The sequence below is a fragment of the Pezoporus flaviventris genome, unplaced genomic scaffold (assembly GCF_033815535.1).
Source record: "Pezoporus flaviventris isolate CSIRO_AGI_PZ_B2104156 unplaced genomic scaffold, CSIRO_AGI_Pfla_v1 ptg000071l, whole genome shotgun sequence".
In the NCBI taxonomy this organism is placed as follows: domain Eukaryota; kingdom Metazoa; phylum Chordata; class Aves; order Psittaciformes; family Psittacidae; genus Pezoporus; species Pezoporus flaviventris.
Genome location: NW_026892619.1, coordinates 2,245,644 through 2,271,408, shown reverse-complemented (window position 1 = coordinate 2,271,408; position 25,765 = coordinate 2,245,644). Strand labels below are relative to the sequence as shown.

General features: G+C 47.2%; 1 protein-coding gene across 9 annotated transcripts in view; it reads right to left on the bottom strand.

The window, feature by feature from the left end:
- Window positions 1-25,765, bottom strand: part of NSD3 (nuclear receptor binding SET domain protein 3) — a 38,203-nt gene that overhangs the window by 7,491 nt on the left and 4,947 nt on the right. For 3 of the 9 annotated variants that reach the window (XM_061472448.1, XM_061472450.1, XM_061472451.1), the window contains exons 2-17: window positions 22,670-23,412; window positions 19,893-19,961; window positions 19,336-19,495; window positions 18,308-18,462; window positions 17,375-17,878; window positions 16,497-16,623; window positions 13,929-14,029; window positions 11,492-11,537; window positions 10,850-10,980; window positions 10,182-10,310; window positions 9,453-9,579; window positions 8,160-8,357; window positions 7,472-7,642; window positions 3,686-3,835; window positions 1,117-1,273; window positions 422-624 (exon numbers count right to left, since the gene is read on the bottom strand). In XM_061472448.1, coding sequence (XP_061328432.1) covers window positions 422-624; window positions 1,117-1,273; window positions 3,686-3,835; window positions 7,472-7,642; window positions 8,160-8,357; window positions 9,453-9,579; window positions 10,182-10,310; window positions 10,850-10,980; window positions 11,492-11,537; window positions 13,929-14,029; window positions 16,497-16,623; window positions 17,375-17,878; window positions 18,308-18,462; window positions 19,336-19,495; window positions 19,893-19,961; window positions 22,670-23,368 — 3,127 coding nt within the window. In that variant the 5' untranslated portion in view covers window positions 23,369-23,412. Of the gene's footprint in view, window positions 1-421; window positions 625-1,116; window positions 1,291-3,685; window positions 3,836-6,624; window positions 6,877-7,471; window positions 7,643-8,159; window positions 8,358-9,452; window positions 9,580-10,181; window positions 10,311-10,849; window positions 10,981-11,491; window positions 11,538-13,928; window positions 14,030-16,496; window positions 16,624-17,374; window positions 17,879-18,307; window positions 18,463-19,335; window positions 19,496-19,892; window positions 19,962-22,669; window positions 23,413-25,765 lie in introns of those variants that run through there. The other 6 variants (XR_009746767.1, XM_061472453.1, XR_009746768.1 and 3 more) reach the window with 6 other exon arrangements.

Genomic DNA, 25,765 nt, shown 5'->3' with positions numbered 1-25,765 from the left:
AGCAGCTGTTAACCACATCAATACACGTATGTATGTTCATTTCTCTTCTTAAAAGCTAGGAACAGAGCTCCATAAACAAACCCCAACAAGCTAAGAATGAGTTATTGCAGTACATCATGAATCTATCATCAGGTACTTTGCAGTACGGCTACCCAACAATGATCCCATGCAGCAGAGCCCCAGCTCCATCTACACATCTCCCAGCCTGGGGAAGAATTGCACTTGCCCACAACGACACACAATGGGTAGGCACTTAAAGAAACAAGTTCTATCTGCAGTCAAGGGAGCTACAGAACGCTTGCATTGGAGGTGAACACAGAACACTAGTCACAGAATATTCCCATGCAGGTTAAGTGGTGGATGGAGACACAAACACGTGGAATTTTTGTCATAAACCACTATAAACTTTGTTTGATTTTACCTTTCTTGAAGGTCTTGTTAATACTAGTTTGCCCCTCAGCAAAGCTTTTATCTCCTTCAACATAAGGGAAAACTCTGCCCTGGTGTACCCAATAGTAGTCATGTGAACCAAAGAAAAATACTGGGAAGTCCCCGATATCATGTTTGAGGCCCTGTATGTTGAGAGGCACAGACCTGGGATTGCAGATCTCTGCTGGCCACCACCTGCAAAGCACAAAGAGAAAGAAGCACCTCAGTTCTCTGAACCATCTCTGCGAGGTTGGGCTGAGAAATCAAAGCCAGTTTTCCTAAAGGAAGGAATTCGAGGCTCCGAGCACCATGCATGACACGAGACAAGGTCTTACTCCAGACTTTGGGAAAGCTGGCATCGGGGTGGGTTTCTAAGATCACCCATAAAGTGCTTGTGTTCCTGGGGGTGACTAACAGCCAACACAAGCCACGACATCCTCCTTCTAAAGACAGCCCCTGGTTCTCCACATCACTATTACACTCTATAGAGCAAACATAAGCACAACCAAGTGTCCATCAGTGCCTGGAATAAGAGGGAGAATGTCACGTCAAGCTGACATCGATATCCAACACAAAGCAGATGAATTCCTCTATTTCTAGTTGTTGTTTAGAAGGACTGAGCTGATGTGAGTCATCTTCCTGGAATTCTATGGCACACTAAAGCCATCCAAAGCGTTAATGACTTGCCTGTAATTCCCAAGCTTGACCCAAACGATCTGCTTGTACCGTAGCTTCTTGCCAGCTTTACAGTCATTGCAATTCCAGCATCCCTCTGGCATTTCTATGTTGAGACACTCGGGGTGAAAGGAAGCTGGGCAGGACTCACAGCACAACAGCTTTCCACCTTTAAACAAAGAAAGCCTGCTTGGTTTATAGAAGTGAGGATTTGCTCCCCCCTCCCCGACACTCCTTTGGAATCATCCACTCCACATTCCCATGTGTCCCACAGGAAAACATGGCAAGAGAAAGGGATCAAGTCCGAAGTAACAATGTTGGTTCAAAAGGCCTGGGCAGTGAGTGATGGGCGAGCTGTGGCTCTCACCTGCAGCACAGATACACCAAAAAGGCAGCTGTTTCTGAAGCCAGCATTCCCAAGGGAAGCGCTGCATCCCAGAGCAGCGCCGATGGCTTCCACGTCTTTGGTGATGGCCCAACCTTTGCTTTATTTCTTTGGTGATGGCCAAAGCAATGGGAACCCCCCCAATTGGTGAAGAGAAACCCTTTTCCAATCAACATTGTTAGGACTGAGCCCCAGCCACCAGTCAGTGCGCATCGAACCCCGCAGCCTATAGGTTGAGCAATGCTTTTCTGTACCAAGGGCATTCCAAGAGAACTGCAGTGGCAATTCCCCCCCTCCCCCAAAAAGGGAAGTTTTCCACTAGGAGCAGAGCACCTAACACAGGATGAGACCCCACGAGCTGCCCCTAAAGCTCCTCTGGTGCCCAAAGGCGCAGCGATTCACATTGACTCCTCCGGTTTGCACTGACTTGGCTGGGTTCTATTTGGGCAGCTGGATTGAACGTGGAGAGGCCCAGCTCATCTCTAAACTAACAGAGCAGCTCATCCAACAACGATACATGACCCATACAGTAATATTTTCTATATGTAAGTATAATAAATACATAATCTTTTTAGAGGGATATAATTTTCCGTAACAAGTTTTCACATCCCAGATGGAAAAACCTGGGAGAGACTTGAGGGTATGTCAAGGAATCTTCCACCACAAGCTCCAAAGAAGTGGGAATAGCAACTTTCAAACAGTTACCAGAAAATCTTGGCCACCTATAGACTTCCAGCAGCATCATCGCATCGCTTGGTGCATGTCACAAAAAGCATTCCTTAAACAAACCACTTGCATGAGCAATCCTGTATTTCCTCTGCTAAGAACAAGCAAATCCGAACCCTAGGGATTTTCCAGAGCTTCCCAAACCCATCAGAGAGGATTGTTGCTTTTAGAAGAGCCTTTTGCAAATGGTTGCTTCAGAGGAAATACGGACCCGATGTAAATCACTGCAACGTTATATCCGAGATGGGAAAATGCCAAGGGATGCAAAAACCAAACAAAACCAAACACAAGACTTCCAATGCTAAGCAAGAGTAAAACCCCAACCCGTTGCTCTCGGGATGCATTAGTGAGATATTGCTCAAGCTAAGCAGAGGGCTCAAAATAATTTGTGTTTTCAGGAATTCCAGGAACTACTGACAGGGATCTGGCAGTGTCTGAAATAACCTAGCTGCAGCGTGGGTAATGGGGCACCAAGTCTGAACACCCTCAGGGAACCCAACTTCTATGGGGAATAAAGTATTGCATCTGTTTCATCCAGACAAGAGTTGTGCTCGCAGAGGTGCTCCAGGATGCCCCAGCGTCTCCATGAGGTATCCAAGAGGGATGTGGAGCTGTTGGAGTGAGGCCAAAGGAGGCCACGGAGCAGCTCTGCTCTGGAGCCAGGCTGAGAGAGCTGGGCTGGGGCAGCCTGGAGAAGAGAAGGCTCCTTAAGGGGAGACCTGAGAGCAGCTCCAGTGCCTGAAGGAGCTGCAGGAAAGCTGGAGAGGGGCTTTGGGATGTAAGGGATATAGGGACAGGACAAGGTCCTTTCCAACCCAAACCATTCCACGATCCTATGATTCACTTCAGGGATCAAGCACCCATCCTGAGGGAGGGGAAGGAGCACCGGTGGTCCCAGTGTAGCAGAGGTGGGATATGAAGCCCAGGGGTGAATGGACACATGCACAGGCAAAACCTCACTAACTCCAACTTGGGCCATCCTCCAGCCACGGTTCCCACCCTCATTCCACCTGAAAGCCCCTTTCTTCCCTCAGGCTCTGCACAAGCGACCTGGAAGGTCGGAAACAGAACACCCCTCCTCTTCTTCCATACCTAAAACCAATTTAAGAAGCTGTTTCTCATCATCCTGGGTAAGCACTGAACTGCCACAACATCAAGCTCCATTTGCCTCCCGTTCACATTCAGTGTCAACAGCTCCCTGCAAGCTGGAGCAGCCTAGGGCAGATAGAAAGGGATTGTCCCTCTTCCAAGGAGAATTTAGTGACAGCAATTATTTTAAGCCCTTTTGGAATCAAAAACGAAATCAAAATGGCCAACAACATGAACACAGGCTCACAATAATCAATGAGTGAAGTTCACTGGAAAGCAATAAGTGGTGCTTGACAAGCAGACATTCCTCGGGTGGAGTTGGGAGAGAAATAATAGGAAAAAGCAAAAGAAAATTAAAGAGAAAGAAACTATTTTGGTTACCTTTCTCACATTTCTTTTTGGAAGCTGACGAAGGAGGAGGAATCATAGGTAATTTCATCAACTCAGCACGATTTGACTCATTCAGTAGGTAGTGGGACTTATAGGCATATGAACTGAACAGGGGGTCTGAATGATCCTGCACTACCAGCCCTATACGAAACAAACAGAAAGAGATGAGTTGCAATGAAACTACCCATGATTCCATAAAGGAGAAAATAAAACCAAGCAAATGAACACCTCTAATGCATATAATGGGGGAATGAACAAAAGAGGAAATGGAGAAAAAAGAAAAGGCTGACAGAAAGCTGCCTTGCTAAGGAAGAGGTTTGTGTGTTCCAGAGACTGAATTCAACTGAACTGGGGAAACTCAGGAGGAATAAGCTGCTCTTAAGTGGGATTTCAACCCTTCCCTTGTGCACTAGGAGACAAGCACAAGAAAAGCACTGGCTGTAAAGGTGTGGGATCCACCCTCCCTCCCTAGGGATCAAAGCAAGCTGAGGGTGACGGACACCGCACCTAAGGTCAGGTTGTTACCTGGGGCTACAAGCAGGGAAAGCAAGAAGCCAAGAACTCACCATCCCACCTATTACAAACCTACCTCTTATTACCTATGAGAGTGTTTTGCCTTCATCGTTGTTGGAGAAAACTAACAAGGGGAGGCAGTGATGCTGGAAGGCACCAGAAGGGAAAGAAGGGACGAAGTTCTGCCTTACGCCGGCTGCTTGGGAGTGAAGCTCCACTGACCCTGCCCTCTCCTCTGTGCCTGTGCTTCAAATTATGTGCTGCATTTCTGCCTTCCTCCATCAAGAAGGGCTTCTCCTCATCCTTCTGCAGAGCCCTCAGCTACAGACCAGAAGCACTTGGCCAGTAATTCATGGGAAGAGCAGAGGCACTGATTGCCAAAGAAGCAGGAAAGACGAGCTACTGAGCCAAGCCACTGGTTCTTCCCTTTGTGGGATGCACCAGGGCTGGGTGATGTAGAGAAGCTTTGGGATTGGGGTGCCTAAAAACTGCTGGAGGGGAGAATGGCATCAGCCTACCTGGAACACATCCATAGGAGGAGTCCCAAACAAGCCTGACCCACACATGCCATCAGGTGAACTAGGATGTGCTCAACAAAGGCTAGCTGAGGAAAGGGGAAGAAGCATTCTCAAGATACATCACATTTCAAGTACCTTGTGATAAGTTTGTGTATGGTGTAGATCCCCTCACTTCAGTAACACTTAAACCTCCTTCAGATATCAACCAAAGCTAATTAAACCATCATTCTTCCATAGAGATGCCCAAGTGTTTCTAAGGCACTGCACCCCTCATGCCTTTCTGAGCTCCTGCCCTCACGCTGACCACATCTGACTAGACAGGACCCAACTCAACCCACAAAGGGGGCTTGCTACATGTAAACCTCCCCCAGTCTTTCTTGGGCAAAGCACACTGGCTCCTGAGCCCAGCTCAGGACAGTAACAAACCTCATAGAATGTTCTAGAAGAACAGGTAGGGAGTTGCTATAAAATAGAGGATTCAGTCAGTGGCAGTGATTTGTCACTTTTCAAGCTCTAGTAACTAAGATTGGGTGAAGACACAGGGCAGGAAATTCCACCTGCTGGGGATCAGAGGTCACTTCTACTGCCAGGAGAAAAGAGATTTGTGTGGTTTCAGCTCTGATGAAGGCAGGCTCAGGGATGAACAGAACCACTGAAGCAATGGTAAATGAAAGAGAAAATGAAGAAGAAAGCATGAGCATTCTTCTGCACTTGAGTTATTCTTCAGAATAAACCTAGGTCTGCATCTTCAGCAAGTGTAAGACTCCTTTACTGTACCTGAGCTTTGGAATTCTACTCCTGCATTCTGATTCCTGAGTCAGATATCTATCTATATCTATCTATCTATCTATCTAAGGTGGCCAAACAGCAGGTACTCCATAAAGCTTTTCAATAGGTTCTACTGAAGAGAAGTAGGAGGCACTGATTTTACACCTTTGTGTCACAGAGTAAGCAGCCAAAACTTGGAGCAAAAGTCCCCCAGAAGATTCCCCCTTCAGATGTATCTGTAACAAAGTACTGCAGATGTATAACCTAAGCAGGTTCCTCTTTAGAGTTTGGATCTCAAGTTGGCTTCTGGCATCTCTAGTAGATGTAATAAAGCACAACCTCAAAGAGATGTATTTAGCTGGTTAGTATCATGCAATGGATTTTGGTACTACAGCTTCACAGTGCTTTGAAATTGGTAGAAAACACACTATTTATGCTAAGCCCAGTGGCAGAAGCCTGCCATTGCTCTGCATTCACACCTTGGTGCTAACAGAGCTTCATAACTGAGACCAGCGACACCCACGTCAGCCGAGACCCCACGACCTACCTGGTGTAGGAGCAGAGCAGCAGGACAAGACATCACCCCCCTGTTCATACTGCCAGGGGCAGACTAAAGCCATGCTGGACCTTGCCAAGAGACATTTCTAAGCTGATATTCAAACCGGGCACAGAAAGTCTTCTGTCATAAACCTATATCTGATCCTGGTACCACACTGACTCCAGACAGTGATTCAGCCTGGGCATTTTGTAGGTGTAACAATACCACCAACCAAAGTTAAACACACACCAGATATAAAGCTACCTCAAACCTAAAACCAAAGGCCATAAAGACAGACGCACCATCAACTCTGCACGTGTACCTTTATGCAGTGCTGGGGCGATTCCCATTCCTGCACATCCTGCTTTGGGGTGAGCCCCAGATGTTTGAATAAGCCCACAAAAGGAGGAATACTGAACTGTGTTGTCACCATCCTTTTATACATTCAGAGGAGCTTTTCCTCATTCTGTAACTTCCTGTTTCTCTCTTAGCTTCTGGATTATTCAGATATATTTAAAATAATGGCTCCTAAATTACTTGGAAATGAGGAAAGGGGAAGAAAGGAGGGAGAAAGGGAATTATTCTGGCACCACCTTTTCCTTCCGATCCAGAGATCTCCATTACTATCTGCTCTTGCAAACTCAAGGCACTCTGTCCCATCCTAACCCTCCAAGTGACTGAACACAAGTGAAACCCAGGATCTTCAGGATCCATCTCCTTTTCACTTCCTTATCAGTGACTTTTCAAAGCTGCTGAGAAGAACGCAGCCAACAAACCCCTGCAGTACTGTACAGGAGCCATTGCAATTCAAACCTCTCAACCTGCTCCCTGCAGAAGAGTGGTGACTTCAGAGCCATGGAAGTAACAAGTGGGTCAAAAATAAAGAGGAAAAAAGGGAAAAAGAAAAGTCAAATAAAAAAAAAAAGAGAATTTTGGCATATGGAAAACTCTAGCATGAAACCTGCTCATGCAGCGCTGCAAATGTTCTCCTTTCAGAGTGCTCAAATGTGATGGTAAGTTATAAACTGAGATGATTTTTGTTCTAGCATGAGGAAACCCTACCTTATAGCCTTAATTTAAACGGGTTTCAGTTTGGGAGTGGTAAAAGGACCCCCTTTTGCCCAACAGACAGTGAGTGACCACACAGCATCCATCCTCAGCATGCAATGGCTGCAACTGGGGGCTTCCCATCCACTCTTTCCTACTGGCAAAACAAGCAGGCTCCTGAGGAGCTCCCACTGCTTCTGACCAGCAAATATCAGCAAGTGAAGGCTCATGAGAAGTGCTGAGCAACAAAGAGACAATTCCAGGCAGCACTGGAACCCCAGAGCATCCTGTGGGAAGGGGGCTTTAGGAAACACATTCTTTTCATCACTAAACTGCCCAAAGTGACCACAAAACTATAAAACAGGGGAGGGGAAAGAAAACAAGTGTGCTCACCTCTTGCACAAACGAAACAAAAGCCTACATTTACAGCTGATGAGGAGTGATTCCTTTTGGAATGGTTACTACAGATGAGAATGTGGGATGACACAAACAAGCTTCCTGCAGCAATACAGCCATCTCCTGAGTGATAGGCAATGGGACATCTGAAACATCTCACCATGCGACCTGTTTAATACAGAGAAATGCACCGTGTCACCCTCGAGTCAGGCTATGGCAGAAGACACCAGACAGCTGCAAGGCTGATTTGATTCCACCCAGAAGGACTGGATTGAAAGGAAACATTTACATCTTTAAAAGCTTCACAAAGTTAACTCAACTTTAAATCTCTGTTAAGAAAAAAACACATGGTTTTAGTCATTCTAGAGCCTGTTTTGAAGTATTTGGGGTTAATTTCTACAAGGATTCTCTGTCTCTGGAAGATGAGTTGTTCTAAAAGCCACTCCCAAGCATGTTCTAACAAACAGCATTGCACTACCAACCCTCCACTTCCATTGAACCCAGCAACAGCAGATGACTTGGGCTGCAGATCCGGGTCCACTTGAGCTGCTTTCCCACCCAGCCAGCCTGATGTTAAGAAGGAAACCCTCACTCCTCACTGCATTCCTAAGGGTAAAGTCACATCCATCTTTACCACGATGCGTCCGAGCTTCCTCCCGCAGCTCAAAGCCACTTCCCCTCTCACCTTTGCTTGCTTTATGAATATCCTTATCCATGGAGCAGGCGGTGCAGCAGTGCTGCGGGCAGCGGAAGCCCCGGGACTCAAAGAGAGCCGTGGCAAACTTCCGAACGCAGGCCTCGTGGTAGAACTTGCCACACGTGTTGACCGAGCAGCGCTTCACGTCCTTGCCAGGGAGCTTGCAGGAGAAGCACGTGTGTTCTCCTGGGAAGAGAAGGAATAAGGAACAATCCCAACTGCAACGGGCAATTCTTTGCCGTACAGATGTTGTGAACAGTGGTTTGAGCAACACGGGCTCCTTCCCTTCAAACCCTGGAGTTGCCCTAATCCACAGTAAAGATGCGATTGCTAACATAAAGATGCAACTGCTAACATAAAGATGCAACTGCTAACATAAAGATGCAACTGCTAACATAAAGATGCAACTGCTAACATAAAGATGCAACTGCTAACATAAAGATGCAACTGCTAACGTAAAGATGCAACTGCTAACGTAAAGATGCAACTGCTAACGTAAAGATGCAACTGCTAACGTAAAGATGCAACTGCTAACGTAAAGATGCAACTGCTAACGTAAAGATGCAACTGCTAACGTAAAGATGCAACTGCTAACATAAAGATGCAACTGCTAACGTAAAGATGCAACTGCTAACGTAAAGATGCAACTGCTAACGTAAAGATGCAACTGCTAACATAAAGATGCAACTGCTAACGTAAAGATGCAACTGCTAACATAAAGATGCAACTGCTAACATAAAGATGCAACTGCTAACATAAAGATGCAACTGCTAACGTAAAGATGCAACTGCTAACGTAAAGATGCAACTGCTAACATAAAGATGCAACTGCTAACATAAAGATGAAATTATTAACATAGAAGTCCCTCATTCTGAGTAAAACTCTTAAGCAGTTCTTTTCCCTCACCAGGTACTTGCCTTTTCTTCTTCCCAGCTGGAAAAGGAGAATCTGGCCTCAGAGGTTGAAAAGGTAGGATCATAGAACCATAGAATGGTTTGGGTTGGAAAGGAGCTTAAGATCATCCAGTTCCAACCCCCTGCCATGGTCAGGGATGCCTCACACTAGGCCATATCACCCAGCTTGGCCTTGAACACTGCCAGGGATGGAGCATTTACCACTGCCAGCGCCTCAGCACCCTCACAGTAAAGAGCCCATTAGAATAACCCAACCAAACCCCCTCCAAACCCATGGAACTCACCAACTCTGGTATCTCCGACCCTAGAACAGCTCCTTAGCAGAGGGAGCTCCCTCCCCACTTCCCAACCATGGGCAAACACTCACCATTTTTACACTCAGCGCAGATGAACTTCTCCTCAGGCATCGACTTCAGGCCAAGACATTCCATGTGGAAGACACTGCAACACTCGCCCTCGCAGGACACCAGAGCCTCGCCGGAGCTCTCACAGATCTGGAACAAGCAGACAAGCAGCTCAGCAGAGAACAGCAGGTCTTCCATGTAAGACTACCAGGGCTTAACAAAGAGTAGGAAGAGGCTGAAGTCCCTCTGAGCTAAGGTGAGGTGGGAGAACTGCTCTGCACCCTACAAAGACGTGGCCAAATTGGGCTGAAGGCAACACCAGCACTTGCTGCATCCTCCTCTTGTAGCAGCATGAGCATGGACAGAGCTAGGAGGGACAGAGCAGGAGCCCCCAGGCACCTGAGCAGCAAGAACAGCTTCTCCCTTACAAGTGACCGGGAAACTGGCCAGGAGATTCCAGGATTTTCTCCCCAAATACTGGAAAATTCTCACTCTGTCCCAGCCTGGAAAGACCATAGGGCAGAAAATGGCATCTAGTTATGCTACAGGAATGGGCTGGAGAGCACTTTCCAGCTTTTGAGCCTTTTAGCCTCTTACGAAAACTCCTAAAAGCCTTGATATTTTATCTGAGACACGGAGTTATGTGACATGGTTAAAACAAAGTGGTGTAATGTGAAGTCTTATCAGCTCAAACCAACAGAAACAGATGATAGAGCTTTGGTACATCAGCTCTTTACAGTTCCATCATTTACCTGACAAACAGTGTCCTTTTTGTTTGTCCCAGTCCCTCTCCTGGACAGGCTGGAGTCCACTGACTGCACATCAGAGGCATCAGCATCCGCAGTAGCTGAGGGGCTGTCCGAACGCTTTCCAAAACTACCCTAGAGAGAGGAGAAACCCCAGGCACTCAAAAAGACACTTCCCAAGGACAAGCCCATTGTGAAAGAGCATTTAAGTCACCACAGATTAAAAAGACCGTTCAATACACCAAGAGATGCAAAAGGTCCCTCAACACTGCTGAACTTCATGGGAGCGACCCAAGCAGCGCTGCCTTCTTGGCATTGCTTTTACCTGTACAACCAACCATAAAGGTATTGGGGGTCCTACTTTTCCCAGTTTTATGCCACAGACCATCAGCATCCCCAAAGAATCCCAAAACCTTCCCAAAAGCAAGCCGAAGCAGTGATCTAACCCCATGCTTTGCCAAAGAAACAGGAACACTTGTAAAGACAGATTCTATCTTCCTTTACATCAACGCAATGGAGGGGATTAGAAAGAAAAAGAACATGCTTTATATTTCAGTCAATCAGAGACATGAAAGGAGTAGAAAATGGTGTTCATACCTCCAGGAATACACAACCAAAACGCCTGGCAGAGAGATGAAATGAGCAAATCCCTATGAGCAACAACGTGCATTTACCTGTAAGTCATTGAGTCCCCTGGAGTCGGAGTCAGACGTGTCCCTGTAAGCAGAGCTGGTCAGTTCCACGTCGGTTGAGGCTCGACTCCTCTTCTTCAAAGGCTTGCAAGAATCTGAAATCTCGCTGGCACCTTAACACAACACACTGAGATTAGCTTTAATCTGTGTTCTTAAGCTTCATAAAGGAAAAGGAAAGATGAAAGCTTGGATTTGGACTTCATTCGCAGCCTTAATTGTGATAGTACTTTGGTTCTCCCTGAAGAGCTAACAACTGAAAACCTCCTTAGACCTTTTGATAAGCTTCTGAACATGCTGACTCAGCAGAGCAACTACTACATTGTCTATGACAGAGGATAAACCCTTCCTCTTCATTGTTCAGCTTTCAAATGCAGCTCAGCAAAGATGACTTCTTCTTAAGTACTTGAATTATGGGCTCACACCACATTAACACCATCCTTCCAGCTAGCAACACGCAACAAAAACCAACCCAGCAAACCCTCACAAGAGAACAGAGCTCAGCATCCATCAGTTCATCACCACAAAGCATTCCAACCTCTGCGCTTTACAGAGAGCAAAAACCCACTGCCCAAGTGGGATGGAGCCAGAGGTGTAAACAGAGTTTCTTTTTCGGCTGTCACTCACCTTTCTGCAATCCTGTCTTCACTGCTGTCAGGGGAACCATTTCAACCTGTTTGAATAGGAAAATCCAGAGTTAAAACCAGAGGAATTTTTCTCCCTAGTATCAAAAAGAAAACATTGCAGTTTAAGCGATTAGCATCTCTGAACTCAGGTGCAGGCTGCCATCCCCTTCCCACTGGGAGCCTTCTCGTCCCGTTGGCTTTAATCCTAGCTGTCTACGCTGAGTGCTGGGAGACAAGGCAGAGACACAGTCACTAGCAAGGGCCTTTCCAATCACTCCCTTGGGGCATGAAGATGACAGGAGAGCTTTATCCGTGTCCGCGGTGGGGACGGGGCTCCTGTTGGCAGCAAACCCTGATGCTCTGTAGAACCCCAGACCTGTGTGAGCGCAAGTTCCCCTCAATGGGCATTCACTGGGTTAGGGAGGCACTGAATGCATCATCTTGGGGTGCTTCCAGCAAGCCTGCACGCTCCGGAGCAGACTCCTGCCCTGTATAGAGCACTGCAAGGTCCAGCCCAAGGCGCAGGGCGCTGTGCAGGGCTCTATACAGCTCAATGCCAGCATCCGCTCCGTAGTTTACAACCTCACAAAGCACTTGGAGCTCTGAGCCTAGAGCAGAAGGGCCCCTTTCCAAACTGTTCTGCCAATGAACATGGAGCACGGAGAGAATTTGGCGACTGCATCGTACCTATAGAAGAAAGCTGTTGCCTAAAAGCCTGGTTTTAAGGTTAAGAATTAGAGGTTACTGCTTTACACTGGGGTTACGTGGGCAGGGAGGAAGACATTTCGGAAATAGTTAAGGATTATCCTCTACTTTTTTTAAAAAATATTTTATTTTGTTGTACAATAAAAGGTAAAAACATACAATAGAAGGATTTGTATCGGATACATTTCGGAATACAAATATAAAATCTAAACAATCACTTTTATTTCTCCACTGGTCACTGTAACAGTAGCATGAACATTTGGTTTTTCCCATTAATTGTACTCGTTCCAGTTATAATTTTATACCAAGTTGTTGCAGACTAATTTGGGAATCAGTTGCAAGGAAACTTGACTTTGGGTAACAAATATTGTTGCAGAACTGTAAGAAGTTAGTAAGGTCTTTCTTCTTTCTTTAATATAACTTAATACATTCAAAGTTATGCGCATTACAGTGCATCTGGGTTTAACTTTTAGTCATATACTTTTCCTGAGAAAAGCACTTTAATGGTCATAGTCTTAGTTAGCTGGGGAAGAGGAGCACACCGAGCTAACGGGGACCCATGAAGTTCATATTGTTGGTTCTTCTACCTTTGTTAACTTAAGAAACGCTTACACACATAAAAACTCATGTGATGGGAGGGAGGCCGAGGCACCCCCCTAGGAGGCTCATGGGGCTACGCTGGGTGTCTCATGCCCAACGGTGAAGCTGCTTCCAAGTTTCAGCTAGAAACTGTCTCGAGCTGGAGCATTCTTCTGCTGAACACAGATGGGAAGCGCTATGGCACCAAAAGAACGTATGGAAAAAGAGAGGAAAAACTGGGTCCACTTTCAATCTTGGAAGTGAATGAAGTGCAAAACAAAGGGCAAAGAATAAATTAAAGAGATAAAGATCATTTCCCCCCCCCTTCCCATATAAATCTTTAGCCTGACTGTCCCTTTTGTAAAGGTCTCACTGATAAAAGTTCTACTATCAAACAGCTGGATCCCAAATTCCCAGGTTTCAAGCGGAGAGGCCCTTGGAGAAGGAGAATCAACCACGGAAGGAAAAGAACCAACAACTTTGAGCAACGTGTTTGAAACGGGTGTTCTGGTTTTAAGAGCAACGTCCATCCACTGAACTTCCCTGCTCATTCCAGGCAGAATTGTATGGTAGTTTTGAAAGCAACAACATTTGTCTGTCTGACATCCGGATTAAAGGAATGCCCTGTACATGTGAGATCTACTTAAGGAAAGGAAACGTATATCCCAGGAGATGTGTTTTGCTGATGTCTGCCAACATGAAAAGTCTGACTATTCATCTGTTAAGTGAAATCATTCCTAAGAGTCCATTCTCAAAAGCGATCAGATTAAATCAGGCTAACTTCATTGGAAAAACAAAACCTCAATACAAACCAGCAGCTGAACCGAGAGCAAAAAGAAGGAACCTGGTGGCAATTCCATCAAAGAGAAATTACTGAAACCAAACCATTTTTTGCTCAGGACAGGAATCGCAAAGGAAACATGGCAGGTTCTTAGGAGTCTTGCATCAGTGAGTTCCCATTTCCATAGCCTGACTGATACTGTAAGATGCCAGTAGCAGAGTCACAGCAATGGTATTGACAAGGGGATTTCATGGAGGATAGTCCAAAACGAAACCCGATGGGGGAAAAATGGAGAAAAATGAAAAGGCACCAATATAAGCCACAACATTTATGAATACAATATATTTTAACTCTCTACATGGAGGAAGCCAACCTGCTCCTTTTTGATCTTCTTCTTTGGCACAACTTCGGTGGATTTCTCAGACTCTGAGCGGGTTCGAATCGATCTTCTCTGTTGCTTCTTTTCTACAGAACCTGAAGAAGGAAAAAGGTCTCCATTACACAACTCCTTGCATTCCCGAGGCACAGCGAGCTGCTCCACACCAACCCAACCGAGAAAGTAACGAAACCAAGACTTGTTCCTCTTTTGAAGGCTTTATTTTTACATTCAGTTCCAAGCTCTTTGCCAGCTGGTGCTGTGGCTGCAGACAACACCTTCCGATTCCAGAGACAGGGAGATGAGCTTCCGAGAAGAGACACCAGTAACAGAGCGAAACAAAAAGCTGGAATCAGCTGGGGGCAAACAGCACCTCCAGCACAGTCTTTGCTTTGGCTTATCTGTAACCAAATGGTCCATGTTTGGTGTTGATGGGAAGGTCTCACCACCCAACTTCTTGAGCTGAACCGAGCTCCAAAGTGAAGATGCAAAGCCCAGCTCCAGCTCTGTGCAACTGCTCCGCTGGCTGGCACAAGAACAGGAAGCAAGAACCACGCTGTAACATGTGCTGTCAATGAGACCTGAAGGCTCAGCTAAAGACTGAGGGGTGAGGGAAAGCTCAGCACAAGCAGAAGCAGTGATCATGGCGTGGTATCATCATTAAAGTACAAACCAAGTCTTTGGAGATACTGCTACAGGAATCAAGCTCAGATTAACGGCATAGCTCAAGAGATGGAGTAGGAGCTACTAAGCTTGGTGAAACCAGAAGACCTTTCTATGCTACAGGATCTCCACAAAGGGTACACAGAGAAACATGGACACAGCATAGAACCAAGCACAGGCTCAGAGCTGCACTGATGGAAAACTGGGATCTGAAGATCTACAGTGATCTGCTGGGTAGCATGACCTGGGCTTTCAGTTTGGGTGTTTCACCTAAAGAAGACGTGAATGGACAATACTTTGTGTCCTTCCAAACAAAACCACAAACTCCTGGGGCTGGGAATTAGCTCCCTGTGCTGACAGATACCCTGTTAGAGGTTGTAACCCTGCGTCTTCTTGTTAGGAGATGCACGCTCTAGAGAGAGAGGCTTTAAAACAGATGCTGCAAGAAGCCTTTAGGAAAAAAAAACCATGAAAATTCACCTTGCTCAATGGGATGAGCATTTTTAGGCCTCAGGAGCATCTTTGTAACTAAGCTTTCCAGCCTACCTAACGCTGTACAAGTACAGACACTGAAGCGTGGTGGCAGAGGCCAGGGACCTCACTTACATTGATCGCTGAGGTTTCTGGCTTGGAATCTCATTTACGTTCTGTTTGGGAAAGGAGAAGTAACCAAACAAATGGATAAAGCAGAGCTGATGCTTGGCAAAGGTCAAGAGGAAAAGGTTTGCGGGGTTTTCTGTGTATTCTAAGAAGTTTTCCACCTTTTTCTGCTTCCACCCCAGGAGCATCCGTACATTCTATGAGATGAGAGAAAACCCCAGTGTTCTGCTGCAACCTCAACTTTACTTTTCCACACCCAAAGTAAAACTAAGCGTGTCTGAGGCTATAGCAAGCACAGGATTGCAAGCTCGGTACCAAAGGTGCAGTAGTTAATGGGGATTTCACACGGCCCGGACAACATCTGCGGTTGGAAAACAGAAGTCACTGTAAAGACTGGAGGAACTTGAAAAGCTCTTGGTTTAAGATGACTCGAAACAGTGTCTTTTGAGGAACCTCCATCCCTTCACCAAAGGGCATCCAGCTCCTCACGGGGATGATGAGAGGACACTGCAGACAAATGTCTGCTGGTAGGGAAAAGCTCAATCCCTTTGGAAGCATTCCCATTAGCTATTGCTCAAGATCAAACATTAAAAACACTGGTTTCCTGTTCCAAGCCCAGAGAGCACTCATCCCATTTATCTTTCCCCTTCTTCTCCACCACCGTACTACAAATTAAACTTCAAATAGCTTGTTCCAGGCGTTCCCTTTTCAGTCTCAAGCTCCATTATCAGCTTCAGGGGTGGCTCGCCCTCAGACATGACTTGGTGCTTTATGCTGGGCCCCTAACCGCCTTCACAAGGCAAAGATCATCTCATTTTGCTGATGGAGTTAGCTGAAGCAGTTTAAAACAGTCACTTTCCTTTACAGAGGCAGGAACTCAAAGTCTAGCAACGTCCCCATCCCGCTTCGGAGCCGTCCTTACTCAACTACACCACTTCCAGAGTCTCCTCCTTTGATCCCAGCTGCTGTAATGTCCCATTTGGTGCCAAAAAGCCATCACAACACTCCGTTCACACACAGCCACTACATTGTCTTCTAAACCACCTCCGCAAGGCATCCATCCCCCTAAATAGTTGACCGTGAGCTGCGGACACCAGAAGTTCAAATCCCAGTGAATCCCACCCCAGCGGCATCCCGTGTTTTCTGGGATCACCTGGGCTCCCTGTGTGCTGCATCAGCCACGCCTGTCACAACTATTAAACAGAGAGATGTTAATAATCATTATTAACTCCTGTGAAATGCCAGGGTCGCTGTTTGAACCGACATAATAAGAGTGCTCGAGGATGCTGCAGCTCTGCCTACCTGTGGAGCCCGAAGTCGTTTCAGGAGAGGACGCGCTCTGCACCGCTGCTTTCTCATTTCTCTGACCTGATGAAGAGTTCAGCTTCTCTTGCCCCTTGACACTTATTTCAGGTTTGTTCCCAACTCCCTTGAAAAGAGAAAGCAGAGAAGAGATCGTCTCAGCCCATTTCTGCACTTGCTGCTGCTCACAGGCACACTGACCCACTCCTAAGTCTCAGAACGTGTATGGGTGTTTTCAACCCATACACGTGACTGTGTCTACCACTGAGCTGCTTTCCCTGCAGAGCTTCCATCCCTCAATCTCCCCTTCCATACAAGAGAACAAAACAAAGAATCCAGCGACTTTTCTAAACATTACCTTCTCTGTAATGCTTAGGATGAAATAAATACCCTCCAGGGAGAGAGGCAGAAGAAGGAGGCAGAGAAACAGTCCTAAACCTTTTCCTTACACTGACTGTGAGAAGCTGCTGTGCACCTGAAGGAATCCAGGAGGCAGAACTCATTTAGAAGTCAGTTATACAAAACATAGTTATTGCTCTTTTTAGTACATTATGAACAGTTTTGTTTCCCACATATCCACTGGTTTAAGGTTTATAGAGAATTACTGGAGTTCCACAGCTTTTGAAGGTGTTATGAGCAAAGATGTGACCATCTGTAGGGAGCTGCCACTGGCCGGAACAGTTACTCCCAGCAACGTTTGGATGCACTGGAATGAAGAGTTCATGCACCACGAGATGCTGTTGTCACATCTGTTGCCAGATGTAACCCCTCCAATGAAAGGAACATGTACAGCGAAACCTTTGAGGTTTAAGCTCCACAATGAGACAGACTCGGGGTCATTCACAAACAGAAGAGGAGTTGCTACCCAAAGTACATACCTTAGTGGAATAAACAAACTGATCGATGAGCTTTCCATCCCCAGCAGCATTCTGAAGGGCAAAAACCTGTTCAATTTTAACAACTGGAGACATGTTACACTTTTGGAGGTCCAGGTTGTGCATGGTGATGGAAGCTGGTAAGGATTTCCTGGCTGCAGCTGTTTTCCAGGCGATTTTCACTGGAGGAGCCTCCTCTTCCTCCATACTCGACTGCCTCCGCTGGCTTTGCCTCCGCCCCTCAGCGCTCGAAGGCGATGCTGCTGCCCCAGTGGCAGGGTCAGGCTGGGTGCTCAGCGCTGGCTTGGGTCGCCGGTTCTTCTTGGTCTCTGATTTAGCAGCAGCAGTCTTTTTGGCTTTTGACAAAGCCTCCTCTGGCTCTTTGTCTATATAAATGAAGGTGTATTGTTCTATCCTTTCTTCCCGAGTCATTTTCAAGGCTTTCTCAGCATGGGCAATCCCAATATCCCACTGAGCACGCTCCCTTTGCGGCCTTGGTTTGCGAATCTTAAGGAACAAAGACAAGCAGCTCATTACGCTGAAGACTGGGCCACAGACAGCACTTAAAATGCAGTCCTGAGGTTCTCCACACCCCTCAGGTAGCAGCTGTAAGTTCGCTTTTCATTTAGAGGGTATAAAGGTAGACAGTGAATCCCCTGCTCAGAGTACAGACACTCGAGCTGGATCGTTATGATCATCCCAATTAAAAGTGCTTGCCCCAAGTTACAGCTTCACTAAAGAACAGGCAGTATTCAAGCCTGTTAGACGAGACAGAATTAATCCTCATTTATCTACTTTTAAATCCTCCTTATTTCCCTACAAACGCTCTTCTCCTTCCACATCAATTTTCTGCCTTGCCTATACAGTGACTGCCCCACAGGGGTTTCCCTAACAGACACTGCAGGTAACCCTCTGCACAAAGGATGCTCATCGTACCTTCTGCTTCTCGGAGTGGTTGCTGGCCTGTTTAGCAGCCTCAGCCAGTAACTGCTCATACTGCTTGTGGCCTTTGTACTCCCGAACCCGCTTCTCGTGCACCCACGCCCGCTCCGGCTGGTTGCTGAAGAACTGGACGTGGTATTCCCGGGCACCTGGGAATGAGAAATGCTTGTCAGCGCTTTTAGCACCATCACAGAATGAAACAGGTTGGAAAAGAGCTTTAAATCAAGTCCAACTGCTCCCCAGCACTGCCAAGGCCACCACTCACCCGTGGCACTGAGGGTGTGTGAACACCTGCAGGGACGGTGCCTGCAGCCCTGCCCTGGGCAGCCTGTTCCAATGCCTGAGCATCCTCTGGGGAAGGAATTGTTCCTCAGCTCCATCTAAACCTGCCCTGGGGCAGCTTGAGGCCGTTTCCTCTTGTCCCATCCCTTGGGAGCAGAGCCCAGCCCCTCCTTGCTCCATCCTCCTGTCAGGCAGTTGCAGGGAGCGATCAGGTCCCCCCTGAGCCTTCTCTTCTCCCGACTGAACCCCCCCAGGTTCCTCAGCTGTTCCCCATCACCCCTGTGCTCCAGACCCTGCACCAGCTCCGGTGCCCTTCTCTGGCCCTGCTAAAGCACCTCAGTGTCCCTCTTGTAGTAAGAACTGTTCGCTTATGCCTTCCTTCTCCACATCACTCATGCCTGCAGGTGGAAGCACCTGGCTGAAGTTTAGAAGTAAGATAAGCCCAGATGTAGAACAGTTTAAGATGTGAAGCGTATCTTGCCCACACTGAACACTCTCACACTCCTCAGTGTCTCCTCATAAATACATTGCCTAGTGAAAAACAAGAATAGCTCTGCACAAGCCTAGTTTGCACAGGCTCACCTGCAGAAGTAATCCAACAGATTCCAGCTTTAGCCATCTCAAGTATATTCAGCTCAGCATGCACACAGCAGAACTCATCCCACACAGGAGCTCAAGATGTTTTGAATAAAGGAACCACAGACACCTGCTATGCTGTGCCAAAGACCCTCCTTCCTTACCTCTTGTATTGATTTTGGTATGAACATCAAGCTGCGGATCACACGAAACCATGCAAGGCCACCACGGGTATGTTCCCACCTTGGACCAAACCAGATCGCCAACCTGAAACTTGATGTCATGGGGGCCTTGTGTTGGAAGAGAAGGTAAGAACTGCTGGACCTACAAAGAAAAGGCAAGCTTGAAGCCACAGAAGACAACTCAATGCACAAAGAAGCACAGGAACATGGACCCTTCTCTTAGGTATCCCTGAGGTTTGATAACCTAACAGCAGAGAACCATTCCTTTGAGGCAGGAGATAGTCACTGACAAACCAAGACACCCACAGCAACCCCCTGCCACCACCCCACAAAAAGCTTCAGAAGTCAATTAAGAACGTTGTTTTGGGGATAAAATAAAGCAATAAGCACAGGATGAGAGATGTTTTGATGCAGTCATGATTAACAGGAGGTTCAAAGAGACAGCAACTGCTTTATCTGACAAATTAAAGGCCTGTCATCAGTCCCAAAATAGAAGTTGGAGAAGTGGTGATGAAGCGGTGATGAGTGGAGGTACTAACCGGGGTCTCCTCCAACACTGCATCTTCTCTGGGTCTTTCTGGCAGCATGCTAAGCCTCTCATTTGGTCTCTAGGAAATGGGTAACAACGAAGAGAAAAAGGGAAACAAACACAAACAAGGTAAGGGGCCAGGAAACCACACAAAGCTCATCATGAAACCAGGCCAAAACAGTAAGTCACGGAGAGAAAGGCAGCCATGAAGCCAGCAAACAGGAACGCGACGGCTCCTTCTGGCCAACCCAAACCAGAGTAGCATCAATCAAAAATGACCTTTCTTCCTACACTATTCACATTACACCCACACACCCCCATAACAGGTGATGGAAGAACATACTGTGGGCCAGTAAACCCCCCTATATTAATAGTCAATGTCAAAGAAAGAGACGAGCATATGGAGGATACCCCCAGGGCTGCGAGCTCTTTGCAACAGCTACAGTACAAAAATCACATGAAATACACAGCACAAAACCTGTAAAATCCACGGTAAATCACACAGAGTTGGCAAATGTTCTTTGTGGGATCAAAAGTCAACAACGGAAACCCCACAACCAGGAGAAGGTCGTGATGAAAGAGGGATCACCGTGAGTGGAAGCCAACACCTTGGTGGAGCAGCAGTGATAGGGAGCGTGGTGACCCACGGCCGAGCAAGATAAAGAGGTGGGACATGAACTATCTACTGAGCCAGGGAGCTGACTTTTGCTTTGTCAATAGTCAAAGGACTCAAAGAGCAGCCAAAAGAGGAGTCAGACACAGGCAGTGAGAAACCACTTATACTGGGAGTCCCAGTTAGGACTAGTCCATTGAAAACAGAGCCCCCAGGTTAGTGGAAGCGGCATGCTTCAGCTCAGAGAAACTAGGAAACACAAGTATCATCTACAGTAATGATGGTCAGCACCTCATTCAGAGCTGTCTGGAGAGAAGGAGCAGTTAAAAGCAATCATATGAGTGTACCCCAGGCAGAATTCCTTCCTCCCTGGTGCAGCAGGAAGCACAGCAGTGACCCCTGCCTTTCTTGCTCTAGTGGAAGCTTCCCCCACGCAAGTTGCAAGCTTCAGTTCCTCCCAGAACACCACCAGTGAGCTTGTTCTTAAAACAAGGATTCAGAGCTTGAAGTCCATTAATGTCTTCATAACATTTTCATTTCAAATCAGCCTTTCAAGTGTGAGCATTCCCACACAGTCAATGGCAGAAGGAGGAGACAACCTTACCTGGGAACAGCCATGCTGAGTAGAGAAGGGTAAAACAACCAAAGTTGTCCCTGAAGCTGGGTTTTGCTCCCATTAAGATGATCCTAAGTTACAAGTCTCATCTCATCAATACTAAATATGACAAAAGTGTGCATGCTGAAGGGGAAGTTGTACACTGGAGAGCCAAAAGGTGGGAGGGTGCAGCCGAGACTGTGCTGGGTAACTCGCAATGCAAAGCATCAGCACAAAGTCCTGCTCGTGGCGGTGATCTGGTGTCTGCAACGAGGGTGAGTAACATCAAAGATCTCGCTGCAACACCACCTTCTGAAAGGGAAATGGAAGCTCCAAGGGGGGACAAAAGCAAGACTAAGAGTTCTGGTGAATCCTGCATGGCACATAGGAGTAGGAACTTGGGATTTGAGGGACAAGGCTTTAGTTCAGAATCATTTAGTTTGGAAAAGGCCCTTAAGATCAAGTCCAACCATGAACCCAGCACTGCTAAGCCCACCCCACATCTACACGTGTGTTAAATGCCTCCAGTGATGGTGACTCCACCACTGCCCTGGGCAGCCTGTTCTGGTGCTTGACAACCCTTTTGGTGGAGGAATTTCTCCCCATATCCAGTCTGAACCTGCCCTAGTGCAGCTTGAGGCCGTTTCCTCTTGTCCCATCCCTTGTTACTTGGGAGAAGAGGCTGCAAACAGTGGTGTGAGTGTGAAATCAGAATGCATTCCATTAAAAACACCACCACCACATCAAGTGCATGACCCTGCTGTAAGCAGATCAGAGCCTTGATCCCCATAGGCCAGGATGGGTTCCCACACCTACCAGAAGCAGCAGCTATCACAGGGTGATACAAGTTCTGTGAGCTGGCATGGCCTGATATGGCACTTCCCTATCCCTGACACCCCTCTCCACTGGGAAATACAGAATCCAGCATCCCAGATTGGCAGGAATAAACAAGACAAAAGGAAGCCCAAGTAATGGAGTGGCTTCTAAAACTGAAAGGGAAACAATGGCCGAGAGTACCAGGACTTTGCTTCCTGGAATCAGTTAAACCACCACTTCCAGACAACACCCCTTGTGCAACCACACTGCAGTAACAGGTATCAAGAGTGAAACCTCTCCAAGTTTACCGAGTCAACTGGCATTTGTTTTGCCCACTGGTTTCTACACATGCTTCAGAGCTATTGGGTTTCATACATAATCATGGCATTTAGAGTTACCTTTCAGAAACTCATTCAAAGCTGCAATGCTGAACGCTCCTTCCAGCGAGTAACCCAGCAGCCTGTGTGCTTTGGGCCCAAAGCTCCACCTTCACCGCTCCCCAAAGCACAGCAAGCGTGCTAAAACACTAAATAGGATTTAAACCCCACGATACAACCTTTTCTAGCATCCATTATGTCATATACAGCCTTTTAACCAAAACTGTCCTAGAAATACAGGTTCTGGCAAGATGAGCATCTAACAATAAAGCCCCATGGCTTTACAGAGGTAATACAACTAAGAGTAAGGAGAAACAGTGCCCAAGACGCATTACTCCATCAACAGTACCAGGTATACAGACGGCTGAAACTCTGATTCCACTTACATTTTGCTCCTCTGGTTCTAACTTGGGGATTTTGTGTGACTTGCGCTCTTCCGAGCGGGAAGAGTCATGCTTGCTACTCTTTTTCCTTTTCTCTTTCCTCCCTTCATGTTTCGCCTTAGCATACTCACTCGCTTGTACTTCATTTAAAAGGTCCCCACAGAGAGAGGACTCAAACAATTCCCTGCCGTTCTGGATAGTTTTGGTTATTTTTAGTTTGATCTCTGGTGAGCCAGTCTTCTTTGGAATCACCGCCGCCGGGACCGAAGGTGGTGGTGGTGGTGGTGGTGGTGGAGGCGGTGGCTGTGGAGGAGAAGGTTTCTCCACCGCATCGTGCGGCCGTGCGCTCGAGTGGTCCAGCTGGAAATACTCGGGGGGGCTGAAGTTCCTGACGGTACCGAACCCGTTGGCTGAACCATTGGGGTACTGGGGGTACGCCTGGTATTTGGCTTGAGGCTCGTACATGTTGATGGTCGGGGGGTAGCCGTTGGTGAGGGGGGGGAGCTCCTCGGCTGCGGGTGCAGGGTAAGGGAAGCCCTGCTGCAGCGCCGCCTCGTAGGGCGTCTGCCCAGCATCTTCAGCAATGTCGCTGCTGCCATCGAAGGCGTCCTCTTGGCGGATGTTGGCGGAGTCAATGAGTTGAGGTGGTTGCTGAATTGTGTTTCCCATGATCCCTTGCATGAAAGAGAAAGAGAAATCCATTGTTCTGCTCCAGCATCCTTAGCTTTCCCTTCTTCTCATAGGGCCTACAGCCGGGAAAAGGGAAAGGAGAAAGCGGTGTGAATCATAAGCTAATAATTAAGCAAACTGCTGAGATTTAAGACCCATTCCCAACCCTTTCATTCAGCAGCACCCTGTTGTGTATTTACAGAGTACTACTGAATCACAGAACCGTTTGGGTTGGAAAGGACCTTAGGATCATCCACTTCCAACCCCCCTGCCATGGACAGGGATGCCTCACTCTAGACCATGTCATCCAATCTGGCCTTGAACGCTACAAGGGATGGAGCATTCACCACTTCTCTGGGCACCCTGTGCCAGCACCTCAGCACCCTCACACTAAAGAACTTCTTCCTTTTATCTAACCTGAACTCCCCCTGTTTCAGTCTGAACCCATCACCCCTTGTCCCATCGCTACAGTCCCTGGCAAAGAGCCCATCTCCAGCATCCTTCTAAGCCCCCTTCACGCATCTCTGCAGAGCAGCTTTTCTAATGACCACTTTCTTCCTTCCCAAGACATCTGAAGAAATGTTCTAAGCACCTCCAAGTGCTTACAGATCTAGGAGCCCAAGTGTTACAAAGCCACAACAGCAGGGCTGGAATTCCAGCTGCTCCCTGAAGCCCTTCCAGCTTGGTGCAGGGAAGCACAAAGCACACAGAAGATACCAAGTTCTCTTGACACCACAGTCACTGCAAACTGGACAAGGCCAAAAACCCACCCAGAGACCACTCAAACAACGGAAACCTCTTCCCTTCCTCCCCACCTCCTTGCCAAAGCTACAACCGGATGAGCAGCCCTCAGGCTGGCTGGAGCCCAAACGTTAAACCTTTAGGGCTTCAACACTACGTGGATCTGAAGGAAACAGCCTCAGCATCAAACCATCTCCAAACCTGAGGTTTGGAAACACTGATGCAGGTTACAGCTGAGAGAGCTGTCTCACACACACACACTTGCCATTTCGCATTGCCTATTAAAACATGACAATCAGATGAAACCCAAGTTCGATTTCCAAACCTCAATTACTGGCTCAGCAAAGGTGTTTGCAGTCACCTAAATAATCCCAATGTTCAATAACGAGTGACCTGAACTTCAGGTAAGAACCAATGGTTTGCTTGCAGACAAGGTCAGTTTATCCCTTCCAAAGCAAACACAGCCTGGTGATATTTATCCTGTCCTTGTGTGGGCACAAAGGAGGGTTACTGTGCCCTTCTGGTCGGGGCTTGAAGCTACATTAACACATCCCACAGATACTTCTCATTATAAGAAGCTCCATCTAACCCTGCCCACATTCAATTCTCACCTCAATGCCTTACCTAATGGTTTTCAAAACACTGAGAGCATTTCCCTCCTCCGGGGCTGCAAAAGGAAACTGAAGTCATGAGAGCAATGAGGACGAGCTTCACACTGGGGGTTACACTGATGTCTGTGCTCATCTTTACAATCACAGAGGCCCCTTTGGTGCTGGAATTAAGCGACCAAGGGAACAACTTGACAGCACGACAGCAAAATTCACTGAGTGCAGTAACCCCAAACCCACCCCAGAAGCGATGCTGCCCAGGGGAGGGTGCACAGAGGAACAGCACCCGGAGCAGGGCTGTGTACCAAGACCAACACACAAAACCACCAGCTCCAGGAAGAGGAAGCGGCACTGTTTGTCCTCCTCACCCACTACTTGTGCTTTAGGTCTGTCAGCCTGAAGAGCAAACAACACATTTCTCACCCTAGCAACAAACTGCACCCGAGGCTGCTTCTATTGTTACTGAAAGCAGGTTCAATCTTCTTTTTCTTCTGGGTACTTAAAACCCCCCTAACTTTATCTAACTGGTACATCCACTGATGGGCAGAGTCAAAGCAGGGAGAGTTTAACAGAGCTTAGAATTACTTTCAACTTCCCAGTTTTGGAAGGCTTTGAATAGGAAATAAATCACGTTCTTTTACCCAAATACAACAAAAGTAAGACCATCCCCTTAGTTCAGCATGAAGCACTAGGATGTTCAACAAGGGATCTGCCAAAGGACATCACACCAGGACCCAGCCTTTGGCGAGGCCACACCAGAACTATATCAAAAGCAAAAATCAACTTGAAGAAAAAGAAAATCTAAGACAAGAAAACTATAGAGAGTTAAAGAGTAACCCTGCTAATGTCTCATGGTGCTTGGATAATGTTGCTTTATGTCCTCCTGAGGGTGGAAATGCTGTGAGCTTTGGGCCCTGTTGGAGGATGCTCATCTGATGCGGGCAAAGAACTTGAGCACATCTCATTCCTCCCCTTAGAGCAGACCCTTCCCTGTCACACTGGCAACTTCCAGGCTTGCCTCAGAAGAGCTTCCACACTTGGGGATATGAACCCAACTGCTTTGTGTTGTGTTTCACTGGGA